This window comes from Camelus dromedarius, chromosome 32, assembly GCF_036321535.1.
Source record: "Camelus dromedarius isolate mCamDro1 chromosome 32, mCamDro1.pat, whole genome shotgun sequence".
Taxonomy (NCBI): Eukaryota; Metazoa; Chordata; class Mammalia; order Artiodactyla; family Camelidae; genus Camelus; species Camelus dromedarius.
Genome location: NC_087467.1, coordinates 14,481,882 through 14,501,694, shown reverse-complemented (window position 1 = coordinate 14,501,694; position 19,813 = coordinate 14,481,882). Strand labels below are relative to the sequence as shown.

The following is a 19,813-nucleotide window of genomic DNA, read 5'->3' as shown; positions in this document are numbered from 1 at the left end:
AAGGGAATGGGCTCCCAAGGGGCTCTCATGCCAGCGGGGTGGAGGGGAGGCGTGCGCCGCGCATGCGTATACCGCACGGCTCGGGCCGTACACTGTCCCTGCAGTCCACGTCCACGCGGCCGCTGTTCAGCAACAGCCGGAGCAGAGTCAGGTTGCCTCTCCTCGCTGCCCAGAACGCCGCGTTGGCCAGCGGAGTTTCCTTCTGCAGATGCAAAATGAAACAGGCTCTTAAAATCGCCCACTTCCATGCAGATGTATAACGCCATGCTAGAGGGAGAATTTCCAGATACGCGTTATCATTTGAAAGAGTACCCTTCCGGCAACAGGTGATTGGAGCAGGCTTGGTTAGGGGATGCACCCTGTTTTACACCAGACACCTGAGCCACGGGGCCGTGAGGAGGAGCCGTGTTGTTGATAACCCAGTACTATTAATACCCTATTTCCCATCAGTGTCCTCACTTCCCTGCCTCCGTGTCTTTGTTCAGTTTCCTTTTTGCTTGAAATGAATTTCCCCCATCCTTCAAGGCCACAGCTCTGTTTAAATGCTATTTCCTCCCTGAAATGTTCCCAAATCTCTCTTCACCTCTAAACAGAGGATAATGGCTCTCAATTCTGAGTTTAGTGGCACCTTTTTGGTGCCCTCAATACTTTGTATCTGATTCCAGCTGCCTGGGGAAATGCCTCACTTTCCCTCCACCTAATTTTCTTCGTTTCAGCTGGAACTTGCCAGAGGTTTCTGTTGAGAAAAAGGAACTCTGTGCAGAAGACACTGTGATGTGTCCTCCTGTGGGCCCTTCACTCCACTGCTGGGTCATTTTTTTAAAAAAAATTTTAAACTGAGGTATAGTTGATTTATAATGTGCTAATTTCAGCTGTACAGCAGAGTGATTCTGTTGTGTGTGTCTGTATATATACATACATAATTTATATATATATAATTTTTTCAGATTATTTTCCCATCATAGGTTATTACAAGATACTGAATATAATTCTCTGTGCTATACAGTAAATACTTGTTGCTTATCTATTTTATGAGTAGTAGTTTGTATCTGTTAATCCCACGCTCACTCCTGGGTCATTTTAAAGTTGCTAAGGTAACGTTGGAACCACAACTGTACAAGGAATAGACCTGGAAAACAGGTCTTCAAAATCAGAGTGGCAGAGCTGACTGCAGCACAATTTCCTTCTCTAAAACAAATCGATTTGGATTTGAAGAGAACAGTTCATGGTGGGGGTCGGGGGAGAGGACAGAAACAGACAGCTCCAGTTTCAGCCCCAGCCCTGGGCAATAGACTTGGCCCTGGTGAGTCTTGGTTTCCTCTTGCTTAGATGGAGATCACATTTCCTGCCTTGAAGTTTATGGTAAGGATTAAATGATGCGGGTTAGTTGGCTAGTATTGGTGCCCAACACATCATACATGCTTACAAATGCTGGTTTCCTTTCTCCTATCCATTTTTCTTCACAAACTTAGAATCGACAGGCAAAATTAAATTCAGAGTACCAGTACTAATAAAGAATTTTGCTGGTCTCAGGAAATTTTCTAGTATTCAAATTGTTTAACAAAGATTTTTTGGGAGTAGGCTTAAAGCACCTATCTGGCTGTGAATGAAAAACGTTGCCTGCCATACCAGTAAAGGATGCCACAGCTAGCAAGCCATCAGCTGCTACTGCTGCCTCTGGGGGACTGGAGAGAATTCAGGATGGGGACAAGCAGGCAGCCTGGCCTCTGTAGCCACCCCTAACGGTGCACCTCGAGGGACCTCAGGAAGGGAAAGAACAGAATACTGGCCCTAGATAGCAAGGTGCATATCAAAGGAATGATTTCAATGAGCCCAGACTTCTGCACCTTCCCATACATAGAAAAACACTAGATTCCTTAATTTGAGATATCTGGTTCTCTTTAACAGTAATCTTTTGATGTTCTGACTACACGGTCTTTATTGCAAAAATTCCTATATATCCTGGCTCCTCCCCTGCCTCTTTGGAGCAGTCTCAGAGCCATCTGAAAGGCTGCCTTCAGGGCTTGAGTCCTCAGAAGGTGCCCCGAATAAAACAAAACTCTCAACTTTTAGGTTGTGCATTTTTTTTCAGTCAACATGACCCACAGGGCCTTCTGTGCAATGTCTTCTGTCTATAAGGTATCACAAACAACACCTGACTCGCCTTCACCGAGTGAAAAAGCACACACCAACAATTTCAGCCGCTCCACGGGGTCACACAAACGAAAGCCCAGGGGCAGCAGAGGGGTGGTAGCACCTGCTGGTGTGAGGATTTCATTCCAGAAGCCCTTCAGCACACACACAACTCCGTGTTCCTGTGCGCTCTTGGATGGGAACGTGGCAGAGCAGGGAGTGATAAGCGGATTACAAACATACTTTGAATACTTTCCTGGCTCAGGAGGGAAAAAAAAAATCACCTTGAATTCCAGATGAACAATTTGCTTTCCCCAAGGGTGTAAGTTTTACTGCCCCAGGAGTTTCCACACCCAGTGTTGGTGGCTTTTGCATCAGGCTGGGTCTGACATTATAGTTTTAAGTGGGAGAAGCAACAGCAAGGCTGGTCTGACTTGTATAATAAATCAGGACCTCGTGCACACTCAGCATGTGCCCTACCACTGAGCTATACCCTTCCCCCCAGAACAATGCCCTTTTAATAGAGAGATTGCACAAGGCCAAAATAAAGTCTGGGAGGGTGAATCAGGAAGATAATTTAATATGCACCATGGAATAGCTCCGCTGGCTTTTCCTGAAACATGAAAACTTGAGAGTAATAAATTGTAAATCATTTTCAGTGATTTTGTTATTTCACATTAACCCCAAATACCTTTCAAAAACCATCTGCACACCACAAATTTCTATTGTCATAACAAGCTCTCCAACCAGGAGCCTCTCCTGCCTTTAGGATGGCCTCTGGGATACCTCTCCTGCACAGACCAGGCATCCTGGCTTCCTATAAGGTTCTAGAAACTGAGCTCTGGGGAAAAGGTGTGAATATTTCATTTTCCCTCAAGGGCTTGATTTACTGGGAGGTGGAAGCATGACAGAGTAGTCAATCTTGGGTAAGAGACTGCTGAGTTCAAGTCCTGGCCTTGCTACTTTCCAGTTCAGTGACCTTGGGCAGGTTATTTAACTTCTCTCTGCTGCAGTAAAGCGGAGATAATAATATTAATGGTAGTACAGTCATCCCTCAGTATCCTCAGGAGACTGGTTCTAGGACCCCCACAGATACCAACATCTGTGGATGCTCACGTCCCTTATGTGAAACGAGGCAGCGTTTGCATATAACCTATGCACATCCTCCCGTATACTTTAAATCATCTCTAGTTTACTTATAATACCTAATATAATGTAAATGTTATGTAAACAGTTGCCAGTGTGCAGCAAATGCAAGTTTTGCTTTATTGGAACTTTCTGGAATTTTTTTCAAATATTTTTGGTTTGTGGTTGGCTGAATCTGCAGATGCAGAAATTGTGGACATGGAGGGCCTACTGCCCCTCTGCCATGGGTTGCTAGAGGATAAATGAGATAATATACATACATGCACTTTGATGGTAAACACTCGGAGACGCTAGCTCTAAATGCAAGGTCCTCACAGCCCTTTAAAAACCCTGTCCAGGAGAATTCATTTGCTTGGTCACTGGCCCGTGCTAGGGACAGTGGCACTGGCCAGGGGCTAGGACTAGAGGTACCAGTCAACCTTGATCTCTGCGCCAATGGCTTTATGGGCCAGCAGGAAACGAGCATCCCAGGCAGGAAGGACAAGGAAGCTCGCCGAGCATCCTGGGGACCGTCACTAGCTCGGAAGGGCTGGAGTGAAGGATGTGAGGCGAGAGAGGACAGGAGGTGCGGTAGGACCTGCTGTGCCACGCGATGGAGTCTGGACCTTATCCTGGTGGGCGCTGGAGAGTCAAGGAGAGGTTTTAAGGTGGGGAGAGACTACCAGTGACGCAATGTAGAAAGGCCCCTGGGGCAGCCGCAGGGAGGAGACTGAGGACTGGAGCCAGACTGTCTGCAAGGGTTCAGAGACTACCACATAGATGGGGAAGGGATGATGAGGGCCTGAGCTGAGGCACAATCGGATGGCACTTTGAGACAAATGGGAAAAAATTTAAAACAGCCAGACAGGACAGTCTTGGCCTGTGGCTGTATGTGCAAGAGTGGAGGGACAGGGGCCTGGTGGACAGGGGCCTTGGTGCCGCTGAGTGAAGGACAGATCAAGGGGCAAAATGATGAGTACAGCTTTGAACATGCCGAGTTTCAAGTGCCTCTGAGGCGTCCAGGTGGAAATGTAGGCATTTCCATTGCAAAGCAATGGTGAGTTCTTCTATCTCACCACAGATGCCACATTTACTGGAGGGCAGGGCTCTTGATCTGATAGTTACCAAGTGCTTATTCTGTGCCCCTGGGACATCCTCTGCATATACTAGCTCGTTTCATCCTCATCACCACTCGGTGAAGTGGGTACCATCACTGTCCCATCACACAGATGACGTGAGAAGCAACAAGGCAGGCTTCAGCTCCAGGCAGTCTGGTGCTTGAGGCTGAGCTTTCGGCCATCCCACTGTCCTGCCTCCTGCTGAATTCTCCTCCCGAGACAGCAAGGAGTGAGGAGTGTGGACCCCAAAGACCTCCTTCCCACCCTCATTCCAAACGCCTCTTCTGCCAAAATGGAAAGTCCCCCGACCTTCCTTCTCTTTGGGGTCTACAGACCGTATTGCCTGGATAACTTCCAAACCTCCTCTGGGTACAAAATGCATATAATCATAAATGCTGTTTATAAAGGAAAGCCCTTTAGCCTTTAAAGGAGCTAATCAATGCACATGACAATGTTTCACATAAATCATAAGGCACTCCACCCATCGTGCGATGACTGTTTAACCCCTTTCTTGGTTTTTCAGGTCTCTGCAATCAGGCTGTTGGTGGCTGAGCCCTCTCACTGCTCTAAGGCTTTTAATTCCCAGAACGACCCCACAAGGTAGCTGTTACTATTCCCATTTTTAAGATGAGAAGACGGAGGCACAGAAAAGAATTGCTCAGGGTCATCCAGCTAGGAAGTAACTGAGCCAGGATTCAAACCTGTCTGTTTGGGTCCAGAGCCTGAGATCTATACCTCATACTCTGTGAGAAGACTTGAGTATAAATGTCCACATATGCCAGCTTCTCTTCTCCTTCCCATTTACTGCCAGAACTTTGGCTCCCACGCTGGTCATTAGCACACTACCAGAAATTAAGTACAGGAAGGAAGGGGACAGAAACACAGAAGGGAAGTTGTCACTTGTGCAGGACTGGAATTCTGATTAAAAGCTAAGGGTGGGTAGAGATCTAAACGACTGGTTTAAAGGGGTGGAGAATAATGTGGCTTTCAACTGTGCGTTGTTAATTCCATCAGGAGAACATTAGCTTCGTTCAGTGATGAATGTCTTCGATGTCAGAAGCCACACTCAGTGAGGGAATAATGAAGGGCTGAGAGGCCACGTGCAGAAGGATGTTTCTGAGAAGTCACTGGCTTTCCCAGCCCATTTTCCCTCTTTGTGCAAAATAGGTGAAATGTAGAGAATTGTTTAACAAATATTAACTAAGCATTAATGTTTATGTATTAAACATTAATTCCTGTGCCATAGTATCATTACGCTTCTATAAGGGATAGGAAACAGAAGAGAAAAAGTGATTTATTTGCCCAAGTATCTTGCCTTAGAAGTAGGCTGTGTAACACTCGCATTTCCAAACCAGAGCTCAAGGCCATGTTCAAAGTCTGTTTAACACATACATGTTCAGAATAGGCCAATCTATAGAGATAGAAAGTGGATTAGCAGTTACCAGAGGAATACAGAGTGACTGCTGATAGGTATGTGGTTTCTTTTTGGCGCAATTAAAATATTATAAAATTGTGCTGATGGTTGCACAACTCTGTGAATATGCTACAAACCACCGAAACGAACACTTTAAATGGGTGAATTATGTGATCAGTATTTTAATCAAGCTGTTCAAATGCATGGCTTTGTTAATTTGTTTTTCTGTGGTTCATCCAAATAATTTCAGCTGATTGATGAACTGGAGTTAATTTTAAGATAATTTACAGATTTTCAGAACAAGGATGGAACATACAAGTTCCTGTACTCCTGGCCAAGGCATGAGCAATTTCCATCACCAGGATAAAACCTGGTATTGAACTACTTTATCCTCATGGGTAAGACACTCAAGAAAGACCCAAGTATTATTCTTCATCCAGTGATGTCTCCTCTATGTGGTGACCTCCCTCATTGCGTTAGGGTCTAACTCCCAAATTGTGCTAGACTTATGGCAACCTCAGCCCTGAAGAATTAAGCCCTAAGTAGTTGAAACAGCTTTTATAATGACAAAAGTCACTGTACTGAAATCCAGGAACTTTATTCCACAGTTTGCTTTCACTTTAAATACAATTCCGACAAACATGTATCTCTTTTGCCAACAGGAACAAACTGGGAGTTGCCAATGGCAAAAAAGGAACTTTACTGGAGGCAAAGCGACACCAGCAAGAGAGGACTGCAGACAGCATAACAGGGAAAGGATAAAAAGGGTGTCCATGTGTTCAGAAGCAAATAGCCCTACATGTGGTGACTCTGAGTCATGGAGAATCCGCTAAACTGTGATTTATAACGCTCTGTTTATCCTCCCACAGACTCAGCCAACAATGCTGGGGCTTTTAAATGCAGGCCTGGAGACCCAGGGCCTAGGGTCTATGAGCCTTTCAACCACCTATGAAAATGAAACAGTTCACCCATGGCTCCAAGGTCAAAGTGAATGGATAATTCACTCAACGTCTACAAAATATAACATGTTGTCAACTTTATTAATTGCTAAAATTGGGATTCTTAAAATATCAATGACATAAAAATAATCTATAGGTCTGCACTTACACAAGAATAGCTGACATGCGGAAAAATCATGGAAATGTAAATTATGTTATTCACGGCTAAATAATTTTTAAAGCAATATTATAAAAATCTTTCCAGAAATGTACAGTAAAAGTTGCTCTTATTATCGTGGGCTGTGGGCACATTTTAATACCTGATGTGATGTTAGCTGGGACTAGGGCAGGGTTAGTCAGCCGGCCTGTGACCCTGGTCCCCTCCCCCTCAAGCCTTCCCTCTGTGTCTTCTGAAACTTCTCCATTTGCTGGAAAATCAACCCGTCTTCACCCTTAACCTAGCACGGAGCTCCCTCTGTCTCCCTGCTGTAAGCACCCTAGCACCCCTCGCTGCTGGAGGCTGGGCCTGCTCCCACACCAACCCTAGGGTGGAGGTTGGGGTTGGGACCACCTCACTTGGCGTACAGCTGTATAAATCTCTGCTCCTTCGAGACTCAGGCCATCCCACCTCCTATCCTCTGCGTCACCTCACCACAGCTGTCACCTCCTGGTCATTCTTCCTTCTGCACTGAAAACGCTGGCACCTTCCTTTCTGCCTACCCCAAATCCTGCCCTCATCCTGGCCTTCACTCCATACAAAACATCAATTATCTCTGCCCCTCCCACATCCCAAAGACTTCATCCCCTATCTCAATCATCGCTTCCACTCTCAAGCTTCTCAGCACCCCCTACTGTCACCTTACAATACTTTTCAAATCGAGATATAATTTACATACTATGAAATTCATCCTTTCTGTGGTTTTTAGTCTATTCTCAAGGTTCTACAACCATTACTATTCCAGACCATTTTCATCAACCCAAAGAGAAACCCCGTACCTACTAACAATAACTCCACATCACCCCCTTCTTCCTCCAGCCCCTGGCAACCACTCATCTACTTTCTGTCTCTATAGATTTGCCTGTTCCAGGCATTTCATATAAATGGAACCATACAGTAAGTGGCTTTTGTGTCTGGCTTCCTTCACTTAATGTAACATTTTCGAGGTTCACCCATGTTGCTGCATTATATGAGTGCTTCATTCCTTTTGCTGGTTGCATGATATTCTATCACATGGATATACATGTTATGGACTGAACGTTTGTCCTCCCCACCTCCAAATTCATATGTGGATTTCCTAACCCCCATGTGACTGTATCTTGAGGTGGGGCCTTTGGGAAGTACATAGATTTAGATTAGGTCATGAGGGTGGAGCCCCCATGATGGGGTCAATGACCTTGAAAGAAAAGAAAGACACCAGAGCTCCTTCTCTCCCCTATCTGTGGATATAGGGGGAAGGTGACCATTTGAAAGCTAGGAAGAGGACAGCCACCAGACACCAAACCTGCCAGCAGCTTGATCTTGGACTTGACATATAAATTCCTGACATATGTTTTCATTTCTCTTGTGTATACACCTAGAAGCAGGACTGCTGGGTCATATGGTAACTCTATGTTTAACTTTTTGAAGAATGACCAACCTGTTCTCTATTATGGCTGTATTATTTTACACTCCTACCAGTAATGTATGAAGGTTCCTATTTCTCCACATCCTTGCCAATGCTTGTCATTCCTGTCTTGTTGACTGTAATCGTCCTAATGGGTGTGAGGTGGTATCTCACTGCGGTTTTCATTTCCATTTCCCTGATGGCTCATGATGTCGAGTATCCTTGCAGTGGCTTATTGGCCATTTGAATATCGTCTTGGGAGAAACATCTATTCAGATCTTTTGCCCATTTTAAAACTGGGTTGTCTTTTTATTGTTGAAATGTCTATTATCATTTAAAGATGCTCAAGTCTCTACCATTTTAAACCAAACAAACCCTTGGCCAAGTCTGGATCCCTGCTGCAGCCACTGTTTCCTGCAGAATTTTTTGAAAGAGTTCTTTCCACCTGTGGTTTCCACCCACTTTCATTTCAAGCTATTACAATCTGGCTTCGGAACGCAACACTGCATTGAAACCGCTCTCAGCAAAGTCACCAGAGGCTGTTTTGTTACTAAGTTCAATGGGCACTTTTCATTTCTTAGCTTGTTTGATTTCTCTGTGGTATTCAACTCTGAGTTCTTCTCCACCTTTACCGAAAGACGAGAGGTTCTTGGCTTAATGAAGGCGCTGCTTCTGATTGTTCTCATGCATCTCTGGCTGCTCCTCCATTTTCTCAATGGGCTTCTCTCATTCTGCTCATTCTTAAATTTTGCACTTCTTTAAGATCATGTCCTCAGTCCTCTTTATTTTCTACCTTTACATGATCTCACTGGGCAGTCGTGTTCATTCCTATGGGTTCAATTACCGTTTAACAATGCTCACTCCTATATCTCTGTCTCCTGCCTAGACTACTGTCCTGGGATCCCCCCTTTGTATATCTGTCTGACCAACATCTCTACTCGGACTCTCAGCCATCCTTAAACCTTTACATGTCCCACACCAGACATTTTATCTTTATCTCTCTGGCCTTCCTTAATGAATAACATCAATTACTGAACTCTTAAGATGAAAAAGTTTTAAAGTCACTCTCATTTGTCTGCTTCCTTCCACCCTCAAAACCTGTGCCTTGGTCTGGTACCACTTAACAAGATGATCCCAACAGCCTCCTGATTGGCCTCCCAGCTCCATTCTCTTCTCCAATCTGTAGCCAGAGATCTTTCTCACACGCAAATCTCACCGGGTCGTTCCTCTGCTTACACCAGCTACTGTAAGAGATGGGATTACATTGGCTTTGGAGCCAGACACACTGGGATTTCAACCTTAACACCATCCACTCACTGGCTGCACGACTGTGGAGAAGTCATTTGATTTCTCCGTGTTTTAGATTTTTTACTTGAAAAAAAGGGGAGGGGTCTTCTTGAGGATTCAGAAGAGGAACCGTGATGCTCTTGGTTCAGAGTCAGGCACATTTTAAGTGCTCAATACATTTTAACTATTATTTTTATTAAAACCTTCAATAGAGGCAAATCAACGAACTTCATTTTCACCCTAAAATGTGGGGGTTAAATGCAATGACTTTAACGCATTCTTTTCAGACTCCTTTGGACACTGAAGCCCAGTAATCCACTGCAGCTCCACTCTGCGCTGGTCACTCGGCTTCAGTGTCAAAAAAGTACTCTGGGGAGGAGGCAGCAGTGGCGCGGCTGGCATTCGGAAACCAGGACGCGAATCGGGAATCGGCGCCGCAGCCCCTGTCCCTGTCCCTGTCCCTCCGAAGCGCGGCTGCAGGAAGCGCGGACCCAGGGCTTCTTCCCCGCCCCCGCCCCTGCCCCCGCCCCGACTGTTCCCCCGGCGACAGTCCCCGCCGGCCCTTCGCCCCGCGGCCGGGCTCACCGGACCTGCAGCCAGAAGCACCGACAGCCTTTCGGGCAAAGCCCACACCAGCGGACCACGAGCCACAGGGGCCGTCCCAGCCCCGCCGCTTCCTCGCGTCCCCCCGCCCCGCCCGCCCCGGGCGGCGCCCACCCCGCCCTGCGGGCCCGCGGCGGCGGCTCCGGGCGGACAGTGCGAGCGGGCCCCGCCGCCGCCGCCGCCGCCGCAGTCGGCAGCCCGGCCGCCCGGCGCGCCCTCCCGGAGCCCGCGGCGCTCACCTTGAACGACATCCTGCACATGTCCGCGGCAGCCCCGCCGGGACCCGGCCGCTTCCGGCCCGGACGCCCAGCCCTGCCCTCCCGCCGCTCTCCCGCCGCCTTCCGCAGAGGGGTGGCCGCCGCCGCGCCGCGCGCTCCCGCCGCCGCACACGGGGCCGACGGGGAGGGGAGGGGAGACGCCAGGGGCGGGGGGAGCGGAGAGCGGAGGGGAGGGGGAGCGGGGGGAGGGGGGGTGCGAGGGGGCGGGGGCGCACACACGGCCGCCCTCTGCGTATCTGCCGTGCGCGCACACACCCACCCACCGCGGCGCCCTCATAACCTCACAATCCTCACACGTCCAGGCTCTGTCTCATGCTGCAAACTGTACACCCCACACTGAGCACACTCCCCACGTTCAACGCACAACTCTATGCACACTCTCATACACACATTCCATGCACACCCACATTCCTGTTACACACACACGCTGACTCCAAACTCCACACACGCTGTGCAGTCTCCACATTGTACACACACAGGTTCACACATGATACATACTTCCACACTCACATCCACATATACACACCACACACACACAGAAGCACACAACCTCCAAAAGAGCGTGGTCTGCATCAGATGGCTTTCAGCCTTCACTGCAGCACAAATGTGATGAGGACAGAAAGGAAATATGGAAAAAATATTCACGCATCATCCCATCACTCTTTCAAATGACTATTTTCATTTTTATGTCTGTCCTTCTAGGTTTTTTTCTTTTCTAAGTATCTGGGTTTTTTCCTCCGGGGGAAGGGCTGGGAAACAAGCCTTTTGATTGAATGAGTAACACAAGGTGTTTTCCTTTTTGAAGGTGAAGGGCACAATTTGAACTGTACACATATTCCTCTACCTTTCCATCACACCAGTCCCCCTCCTCTTGGCCATATCCTGCACACCTGCAGTATGGCAGGAGCTGTCCACGCCCTCACACACACTGCTTGCTGATTGCTCACACTTGTTTTGAGGGCCATAAAAGTGGGAGAGTCATATTTTTTAAAATTAAAAAATGTTACTTTTAAGGTGTAAAAAGCAATAATAGCCTTTCTAGAAAATTTGAATGCTAAAGCTAACATGCACATCTCACACTCACACTACAGGAATCCACTCATCCTCTTCTTCACCTCCTTCCTCTTTTCTCCAATGAATTTGTGATGACTTTTTAATTTAAAAGTCAAAAAAATACAACTATAGATTAAAATTCATAAAGAAAATAAAAATGTTTATCTTTTATGGATAAATTATTTTGCTTTGTGTTCAAAACAATTTTAAGGAAAAAAGTTCCAAAATTTGATAGAAATGTTTAATTTTTAAAATAAAAAAAGACTCAAAACTTCTCCCCCACCTTGGGTATCTATGGATGAGATAGTTTTGAAGTTGCTACAAGACATTATTGTATCAGATCAAATACAGGAGGTTTTGCTTCAATAGCTTTAATAAACAAAAATAGGGAAGGGAAAGAATTATTATTTTGAGTGCTGTGTATCAGATACTTCCCTTATAAGAATGCCATGAGGTGGGTATGATGCCCATTCCACAGCTGGAAAAACTAAGTTTCTGAGAGATGAAGTAATTTGCTAGAGCCCACCACTTCCCCACAGGCACCCATGTCAAGTAAGCATAGAAGTCTGCGTTCATCTCAAATGAGGCCATGTTTGTTTCTCACCTCTCTTCACACCAGCGCAGACTGTAGCGTGTTTGCTCTCGGTTTCTCACTGTCCCAGTTTCTGCTCCAGCAGGGCTTGTTCTAGACAGTACTGTGAGGTAGGTCAGGCTGGCCTACTGAGCCCTCTCCCTCCGTGTATTGTCGTCAGGCCCCTTAACCGCAGTGAAGAGTCTCCCCGGGACAATTTGCCTGTCCGCACTCCCTGTCTACTTCCCACCCCACATCTCCCAGCTGCTTAACTCTGTCTCTCCGTGTGGAATTTACACCAGACAAGGCTTCATGCAGCCGGGAGTGTCGCAGACACAGCATTGAATAATCTGCCCCAACACCCATTGCCCCATCTTTTCCCTATCAGAACACCAGCTTTGCTCAGGTATCTACTACACTCTACCTTGGGATGTGCTTCAGGGAGCCCAGCCCTTTTTTCTGTCCTAAGTTCTCTGATCTTAGCTAGTGATACTGGTTGGATTGGGTGTGGGCACAGGACATATTTTGATCACTGAGCCATGAGAGGAGGTGTGCTGGGGGCTTCTGAGAAAGATTTCCTTGCTTCTAAGAGAGATACCCAGGAGTAGAAGGTCTTTTCTTTCTTGCGATGCTGCCCTGAATGGATGTGATGCCTGGATTGTGACCACGAGGGGAGCTATCCCCTGAGGGTGGCAGAGCTATCCCCTGGACTTCCTGCTGTTTAAGCCACTTTCCCACTTTCCATTGGAAGTGTTCTGATACAGGGTGAGAATGGAAGTGAGGACTGGGGCAGGGGGGTGGTGGGAAGAGACAGAAACTTAACCCACGTTTAAGTTGGGTTAGTCTATATATAACTCACGGCAGAGAGAAATGGCTTGACTTATGGTCAGGTCTCAGGAAGGAGAAATATTGGAGGACAGGTGAGAAGGGGCTCTGGAGTAGGGTCCTGTGGGCAACTCATGGGAGCCAGCAGAAAGTAAGATTTTTGTAACACGTATTAATGCTGCACAGAGAGCATTCATCACAAGAAAAGCACTAAATGACCAAACAGACTAAATAACTTAACCAGTTGACATCGACTAGCCTCTGTCATTGGCCTCCCCAGGGCTGGCACAATGGGCTTGTAAGTGATGCAGCCATGGTGGCAGGGATGAAGGTCACTGAATGGGCTCGAGAGCATGGGATCCCACTTACAAGCCTGATCGAGCTACTGGACACCACATGGCCCATAACAGGCCTCAATACTGAGTCTCCAGTACGCCATCGTCCCTTGAGGAGATCGCCTGGTCACTTGGTGGCAAATTGACCATACCAGACATGTTCCATCCTAGAAAGCCAATGATTTCTTTTAACAAGAATAGACACATTCCAGGTATGGGTTTGCCGTTCCTGCCTGTGGGGCATCAGCCAGCAGCACTAGCTGAGAGCTTGTGGAGTATTTGTTGGACTAGTGGACTAGCACAGAATCCAGAATAATGCTAAGTCAAACCAAGAGACCCGCTTTACAGCAAAGGAGGTGCAGTCATGGGCTCATGACCATGGTATCCGCCAGTCATACCTCATACCACGCTACCCAAAAGCTGGCAATCACTTCAGTGTTGGGGTGGCTTGTCGAAGTCATAGCTGAAGCACCAACTTGGAGTTGATATTTTATAAGCATAGGGCACAATCTTCCAGGACACAATATACAGTTTAAGTTGAAGAGCTCCCTACTGTGCTGTGTCCCATAGGAAGAATGCTAGGGCCTGCAGACCAAGGGGTGGAAGCAGGAGTGGTCCCACTTACCATTACTCTCAGTGATTCGCATGTGTTTCCCATCCCTGCAACTCTAGGCTCTGCTGGTTTACAAGCCCTGGTTTCCAAAAGAGAGGACGCTTCTACCAGTGGACATAATAATAGTTCCTTTGAACTATAGCCTATTCCCATGGCCCAGGGCAGCAAGTTCTCTGTGTCCCTGGGCAGCAGGTGGGAAGGTGAGTCACCATCTTGGCAGGTGTACTTGATCACGACCAGCAGGAGGAGGGAGGGCTGCCGCTACACAGCTGAGCAGGGGGAATACTTGTGGAACCCAGGCGCTCTACTTGGGCCAGTTTTCATGGTAAGTGGACAGAGGATGAAATTCCAGCCTGAGAAGCACATGGTGACCAGGGCTCAGACTCCTCAGGGATGGAAATCTGTGTCATTCTACTAGATGAGTCTTCCAGACGGGCAGACGTGCTGGCTGGGGCCGAGGGGAATTTGGAACAGATGTTCGAGGAGTGGGAAGATGAGCATTAGTTGCAGTCCTGAGGCCGGCGACTGCAGTGGGGGCTGAGCTATGCCTACCGACTTTCCTGTTCCACGTCCCCCACCAGGAAGAGGCCCACCAGAGTCCTGGAGGAGCTGCTCCCGGCACCGGTATGAAGAGGCTCTGAGTTACAAGGTGGGGCCTGTTCGGGACATGTGTCTCCCTAACTGGCTTTTTCTGCAGAGGACTTGTCACCCCAAGGGCAGTTGGCAGATACAGTGGCTAGCCACATTGGGACTGCCTCAGCTCCAGAGAGCTATCTTGCCAAGGTCACGCTGTCTTCCCAGAGCCCAGTTCTCATAGCAAGTAACATGGGAGGACAAAGACCCAGCCTCCTTACCCCTATTCAGTGCTGCTCTGACCCAGTGGGCTAAGCACAAGGGTAAAAATGCCAACCCCAGGGGCCTTCATCCCTTGGTCAGATGTTCAGATTTTGCCTGAAGTGTTTGATTTTTATTTGGATGAAGAGCATTTCTGTGTAACTCTCTCAGCTGCCTTGGTTTCCAACATTTGTTTAAAGAGAGTCTGGGTTAATAACTGGAAAGTACTCTATCACTAATCTAGCCCTTGGGAATAAAAGCATCTATTGTGGTTGGGCCCAGAGGAGGCACATCCTAACTGAAGCCGCCTCCTGCATTCCACTGAGGCTTTGAAGGATCCATGCAAGAGCTTTATATTTTAATGTACTGAGTGCCCTGAATGCTGACCAGCTGAAATCTAGGTTCTTACATTTTATTACCAAGTTGTTAAACCCACAGGAGTAAAAGCGCAGCAGATGCATGCATTCAGACTAAATTATTTGCAAAGTTGGGACTGCTTTCACTTAAATCTTTAATGGAACCAAAACTATTTCAGAGAAGCCAAAAAAGTTGCGTTCAATCCTTAGGGAAAATGGACTAGAAGATTCCCTCACTATGGAAATTCTCTCACAGTCTTACACAGAAGCAGGAGGGGACTTCAGATTTCATTCTTCTTGTGGAAATAACAGATGCCCTCTCCCATAGTTGAAAAGGCAGAATTTCATATTTTTATTAGCATTTGACCTTGGAGGCCTTTATTTGGCACTTAAATAGTAATGTACCAAACTGGGCCTTCACATTGTGTAAGTTTCAAGGGTGGGGGGACCCTCATTCTCTCAGTGAAGACTCCTTGGGGGGCTTCTTACAGCTCAGAGGTAAGTCTAGGGTTATCCTGCAAGGCAGCGTAAAGTTACAGGGACTTCAGTGAGACTGACAATTAGACCGTGAGCCACATTAAGCCAGAAACTGTGTTGGCTTCATCCTCTATGCAGCTCTAACGCCAAGTTCAGGCCCTAGCACGAAGTAGGTACTCACTGAACATTTCTGAATGAATGAATGAATGAATGAATGAATGAATGAATTCTCTCAGGTTATCTGAGGATCTACGAGCTTCTCAGACACAGAACTGAAACTTCTGATGCCCTTTTCTCTAATGAGATCTGTAGTCTGTGTTTGTGTGGTTCTTCTCTTACTCAGGAATCTAAGGCATGAGGCTAAGAGCCTGTAAAGGAGGCCATTGGGCAAGTGAAAAAAAAAATCTCTTTTTGCACCAGAGCTATTTCCTGGTAGAACAACCATCATGGCTTCACTGAAAGCAGAGCCTTCCCGTCCCCCACGCCAAATCATCACTGGTCCCCTCCATGGGGCTGGAATGTGCCTGAGGGGCCTGAAAGGGATTGCTAAGGGGCTGTGACTCCATCTTTAGCATGCGTCTGTGTGTGTTTCAAATGAACTGATACTCAATGGAGGTGTCTGTGTGATGTAGTGTGTGTGTGTGTGTGTTGAATAAGGGAGCTTATGCTGGCATGAGACACCCCCATAGATCCCACTCACCCAGAGGTGCCACTCAAACGAAGCTTAGGTCACAGCCCCTCATTGGCCACTGCTGGCTTGATGCCTTTTATGCAAGTGTAGGGTTCTCCGTTCCCCCAGAAAGTGGAGTGGGGCTGAAGAAGGAAGCCTAAACGAAAAGTGGAAGGGTGTGTGTGGGGAAATCCAAATGACTTCACTGGAAAGAGAAGTGACAGCAGAAGCTCCCAGAAAAGTCACAATCAAACATGGTCTCTAGATGTTTCTTAAGAAGATTCTTCAGTCTGGTGCCAGCCTCCTGACACCATGGTGATGCGCCAAACCCAGGACAGGCCCGATGCCCTGACTTGTTCCACAGCAAGTCCTGTCAGAGCTGGGGCTCAGCAGGTGGCCAGGGTGGGGGGCGGGCAGGGATCCAGGGAGCTCCTCACAGGAAGTGAAGACGCTGGAGGCCAGGGCAGTGTCCTGGGGCGTCTGGGTGCAGACAGTCGGTTGTAGGGCAGGCAGACCAGCTGACCGGAGGATCTTAAAGCAGTGAGAGCCTCCCCAGGACTCCTGACAGCCCTCCAAGACGTGGGGGCCCAGGCTAGGTTGAGGTGCTGCAGGGAGCTACGTCCAGCAGAGGAGGTCAGTGGGAAGAAGAAGAAATGCAGTTGCTGAGGACTGATGTTTAATGGAAAGAAAGAAGAAAGTCTCCAGGTTCTGAGAAATCAGGATCCTAGGCAGGCACCTGAGTGGACATGCAGACACGATGGGTCAAAACTTGTTTCTGGAACTGGGCGTGGGGCGAGAGCTGGCCTTGTGGGAGGCATACTATGTGTTGGCATTGCCTTGACCCTTTAGAATGATGACGTCGTTCAGTAGTCACAAACCTCATACCACGAATAACATTTTTTTCAGATGAAGGAACTGAGACTTAAAGAGCTTAAATAACTTGCCCGAAGTCACAAGGTCACAGAAGCTAGTAATGAGGGTGCTGGGACTTCTGCCCAAGTCTATAACGCTGCCGTCTGTGGGCTTAACTACCACACTGCACTGTGTGGTGGAAGCGAGGTCAGGGGAGTGGGGGCGAGGTGAGCTCCAAGAGAGGCTGGTCCAGCGCTACCACAGACACCTTTGCATATATTCCATCACTTAATCTTCACAGTGTCCTTGTCTTCATTAAAATTTTTTTTCCAATGAATGATCTGAAGCATATAGTGGCTTGCCTAAAATCACACAGGGAGGAGGTAATAACCTACTTAATGGGACTGGGGCACATGTGAGAGCAAAACCAACAGCCACACCACCCTGAAGCTGACGTGCAAGTGGGGAAGGAAGAGACCGACACACCAAGAATGTCATACCTGCCGGACGTTCAGACCTTCTTAATCTGCGTAAGCCAAGGTTCTCAAGGACAGAGAGTGATTTTGAGCTACAGAACTTAAAGAAGTCTGTCCCCCTGCACTAAGTGTGAGGAGTAACTTTCACCTGATAGAACCCAATGATGCATTGATTCTTCATGAGGAATGAGTCATGGATTTAGTCCTTACATCGCGCTCAACACCTTCTGCCGTCGCCCTGCTCAAAGACAGCTTAATCAGTAGGTGTTATTGTGGAGTAAGTGAAAGCTAATTTTAACTTTAAGGTATGTGTCATTTCTTTTGAGTTTGCTAAACTTGGGTGTAATTAATTACTCATACTGAGCCATGGGAATTAGGCAGGTTATTTCGTGCCCTTTTAAAAAAGGTTGTAAAACTCTGGCTTTTTGTATTTGTTGTATGCATAGTCTAGTGAATGGTAAAGATTTAATATAATATCAGAGCATCACAGGATTAGAAACTGTCCACCAAGGAAACATCAATCAACAAATGCTTTTTAACTGTCCACTCTGGGTCCCACACTGTTTTAGGCCTGAGGCTGGAAGGTCATTTGGGGAGATCATTTGGTCTAGTGCTTTTTAAACTATGTGTGAAGAAAGACCATTTTTAAAAATTCCAATCCATTGTTGACCAATAATTGTAATTACAATAAAACTGGGTTACAAGAAAAATGATCACATAGTTGAATGTCATGGCAATATTGAATCACTAACAAGGTTTATAAATACTCTCAATTTTTGTGCTTTTCTCATTGCAACATGGTTCATGGACTGGCACTGGTCCACAGATCACACTTTGATTAGAAACGATTTGAACAAGGCATGACCATTCTGGAACCATCTTAGCAACTGAAAAACTAGCTTTGGCTGCTTTTTCTTTCAATTTTAAAACTCTTTTTTGCCTATCATGTTAATGGACTTTCCAATGCTTGATGAAACTATTAAAGGACTCTGATTCAAGGTAAACCACACATTTCGCAGCTGAGAGATAAGGGAGAGATTCTTCCTTCAAAGACCAACCTATGAAAGGTTTACAAAGAATGAAAGAAGGAAATATAAAATATAAAACCAGGCTGAAGGGGAAAAAAAAATGAAGCCGAGGTTTTGCTTGAAAAAGAAGATCACAAATGGTGAAAAACCCACTTTCAGAGGAAAACTATGATTCACAAGAAAGCTATAAAGGAGTATCTGACTGTGTGGAATTCACATAGATACAGAATGAAGAAATCTATTTTTATAGGATTGTCCTTTCTGGCACTGTTCTTGATGCCGTGGCAGACGGCATATTCACAAGAACTTTTTTTTTTTTTTTTTGACTTGGAATGAAGTTAACAGAGCATTTTAGTAAGAGTGAAAAACAGGGCATGAAACTCATGAGATCCAAATTTTCTTTTCCCCAGATAATTACCCATTAGCAAAAGCCAGGAAAAACGAAACAAAACAAAACAAAAAAGAAGCGATCAACTTAATTTGTCATAAAGATGTTAAACATAGAAAAACTTCTGAATGCAAAAGTCAAATTCTAAAATCTGTTTCCCAGACATGTCTAGAAATAAAAAAAATTTCCTCGCCCAAATTGGAAAGAGTCTTCTATATTTCACCTTTAATGCTAACTCAAGGCATTTAAGAATAGAACCTGCAAACAGTAGGTGATACTGATCAGCTCATATTGATGAATAAGATGAGACAAGATTCTGACTATTGTGGTTGTCTACTGCTGCATCAGTGACCACCCTAAAAACACAGACTTAAAACAGCTCTTCATTTGATCATGATTCAGCAACCTGGGCTGGAATTGGCTGGACAGTTCTGCTGTCTCATCTGGGCTCTCTCATGCAGGTGCCGTGATCTGATGGCTTACATGGGGCTGTGGTGACCAGTTTGGCTTTACTCACATGCTTTGCATGGTCTCACATATTCCAGGACCTCTCTCTACATACCTTCTTTCTCCAGCAGGGTAGCTGGGCTTCCTTACAGCACGCAATCTGGGTTCCAAGAGGGAGAATTCTAAGGTGACAAGGACTCATCAAATCTCTGCTTGCATCACACGTACTAATATCTCATTTGCCAAAGCAAGTCATATGACCAAACTCAGACTCCATATGGGAAGGAACAACGTGAGGGCAGGAGTTCTGAGAGGCATGGTTCATTGGGGGCCACCAATGGAACAATTATAAAACAACGAAATTTTTTAATTAAAAAGAAATTTGAGG

General features: G+C 46.5%; 1 protein-coding gene across 3 annotated transcripts in view; it reads right to left on the bottom strand.

Moving 5' to 3' along the window:
- The window catches only part of ANKRD29 (ankyrin repeat domain 29), a 38,204-nt gene extending 27,405 nt beyond the window's left edge, over positions 1-10,799 (bottom strand). The window contains exons 1-2 of one of the 3 annotated variants that reach the window (XM_064481540.1): positions 10,781-10,799; positions 92-202 (exon numbers count right to left, since the gene is read on the bottom strand). Coding sequence is in view for 2 of the 3 variants with exons in the window: in XM_031439060.2 (XP_031294920.1) it covers positions 92-202; positions 10,462-10,482 (132 nt within the window). In the remaining variant the exon portion in view is untranslated. Of the gene's footprint in view, positions 1-91; positions 203-10,461; positions 10,557-10,780 lie in introns of those variants that run through there. The other 2 variants (XM_031439060.2, XM_031439061.2) reach the window with 2 other exon arrangements.
- Between the last annotated feature and the right edge of the window lie 9,014 nt (positions 10,800-19,813).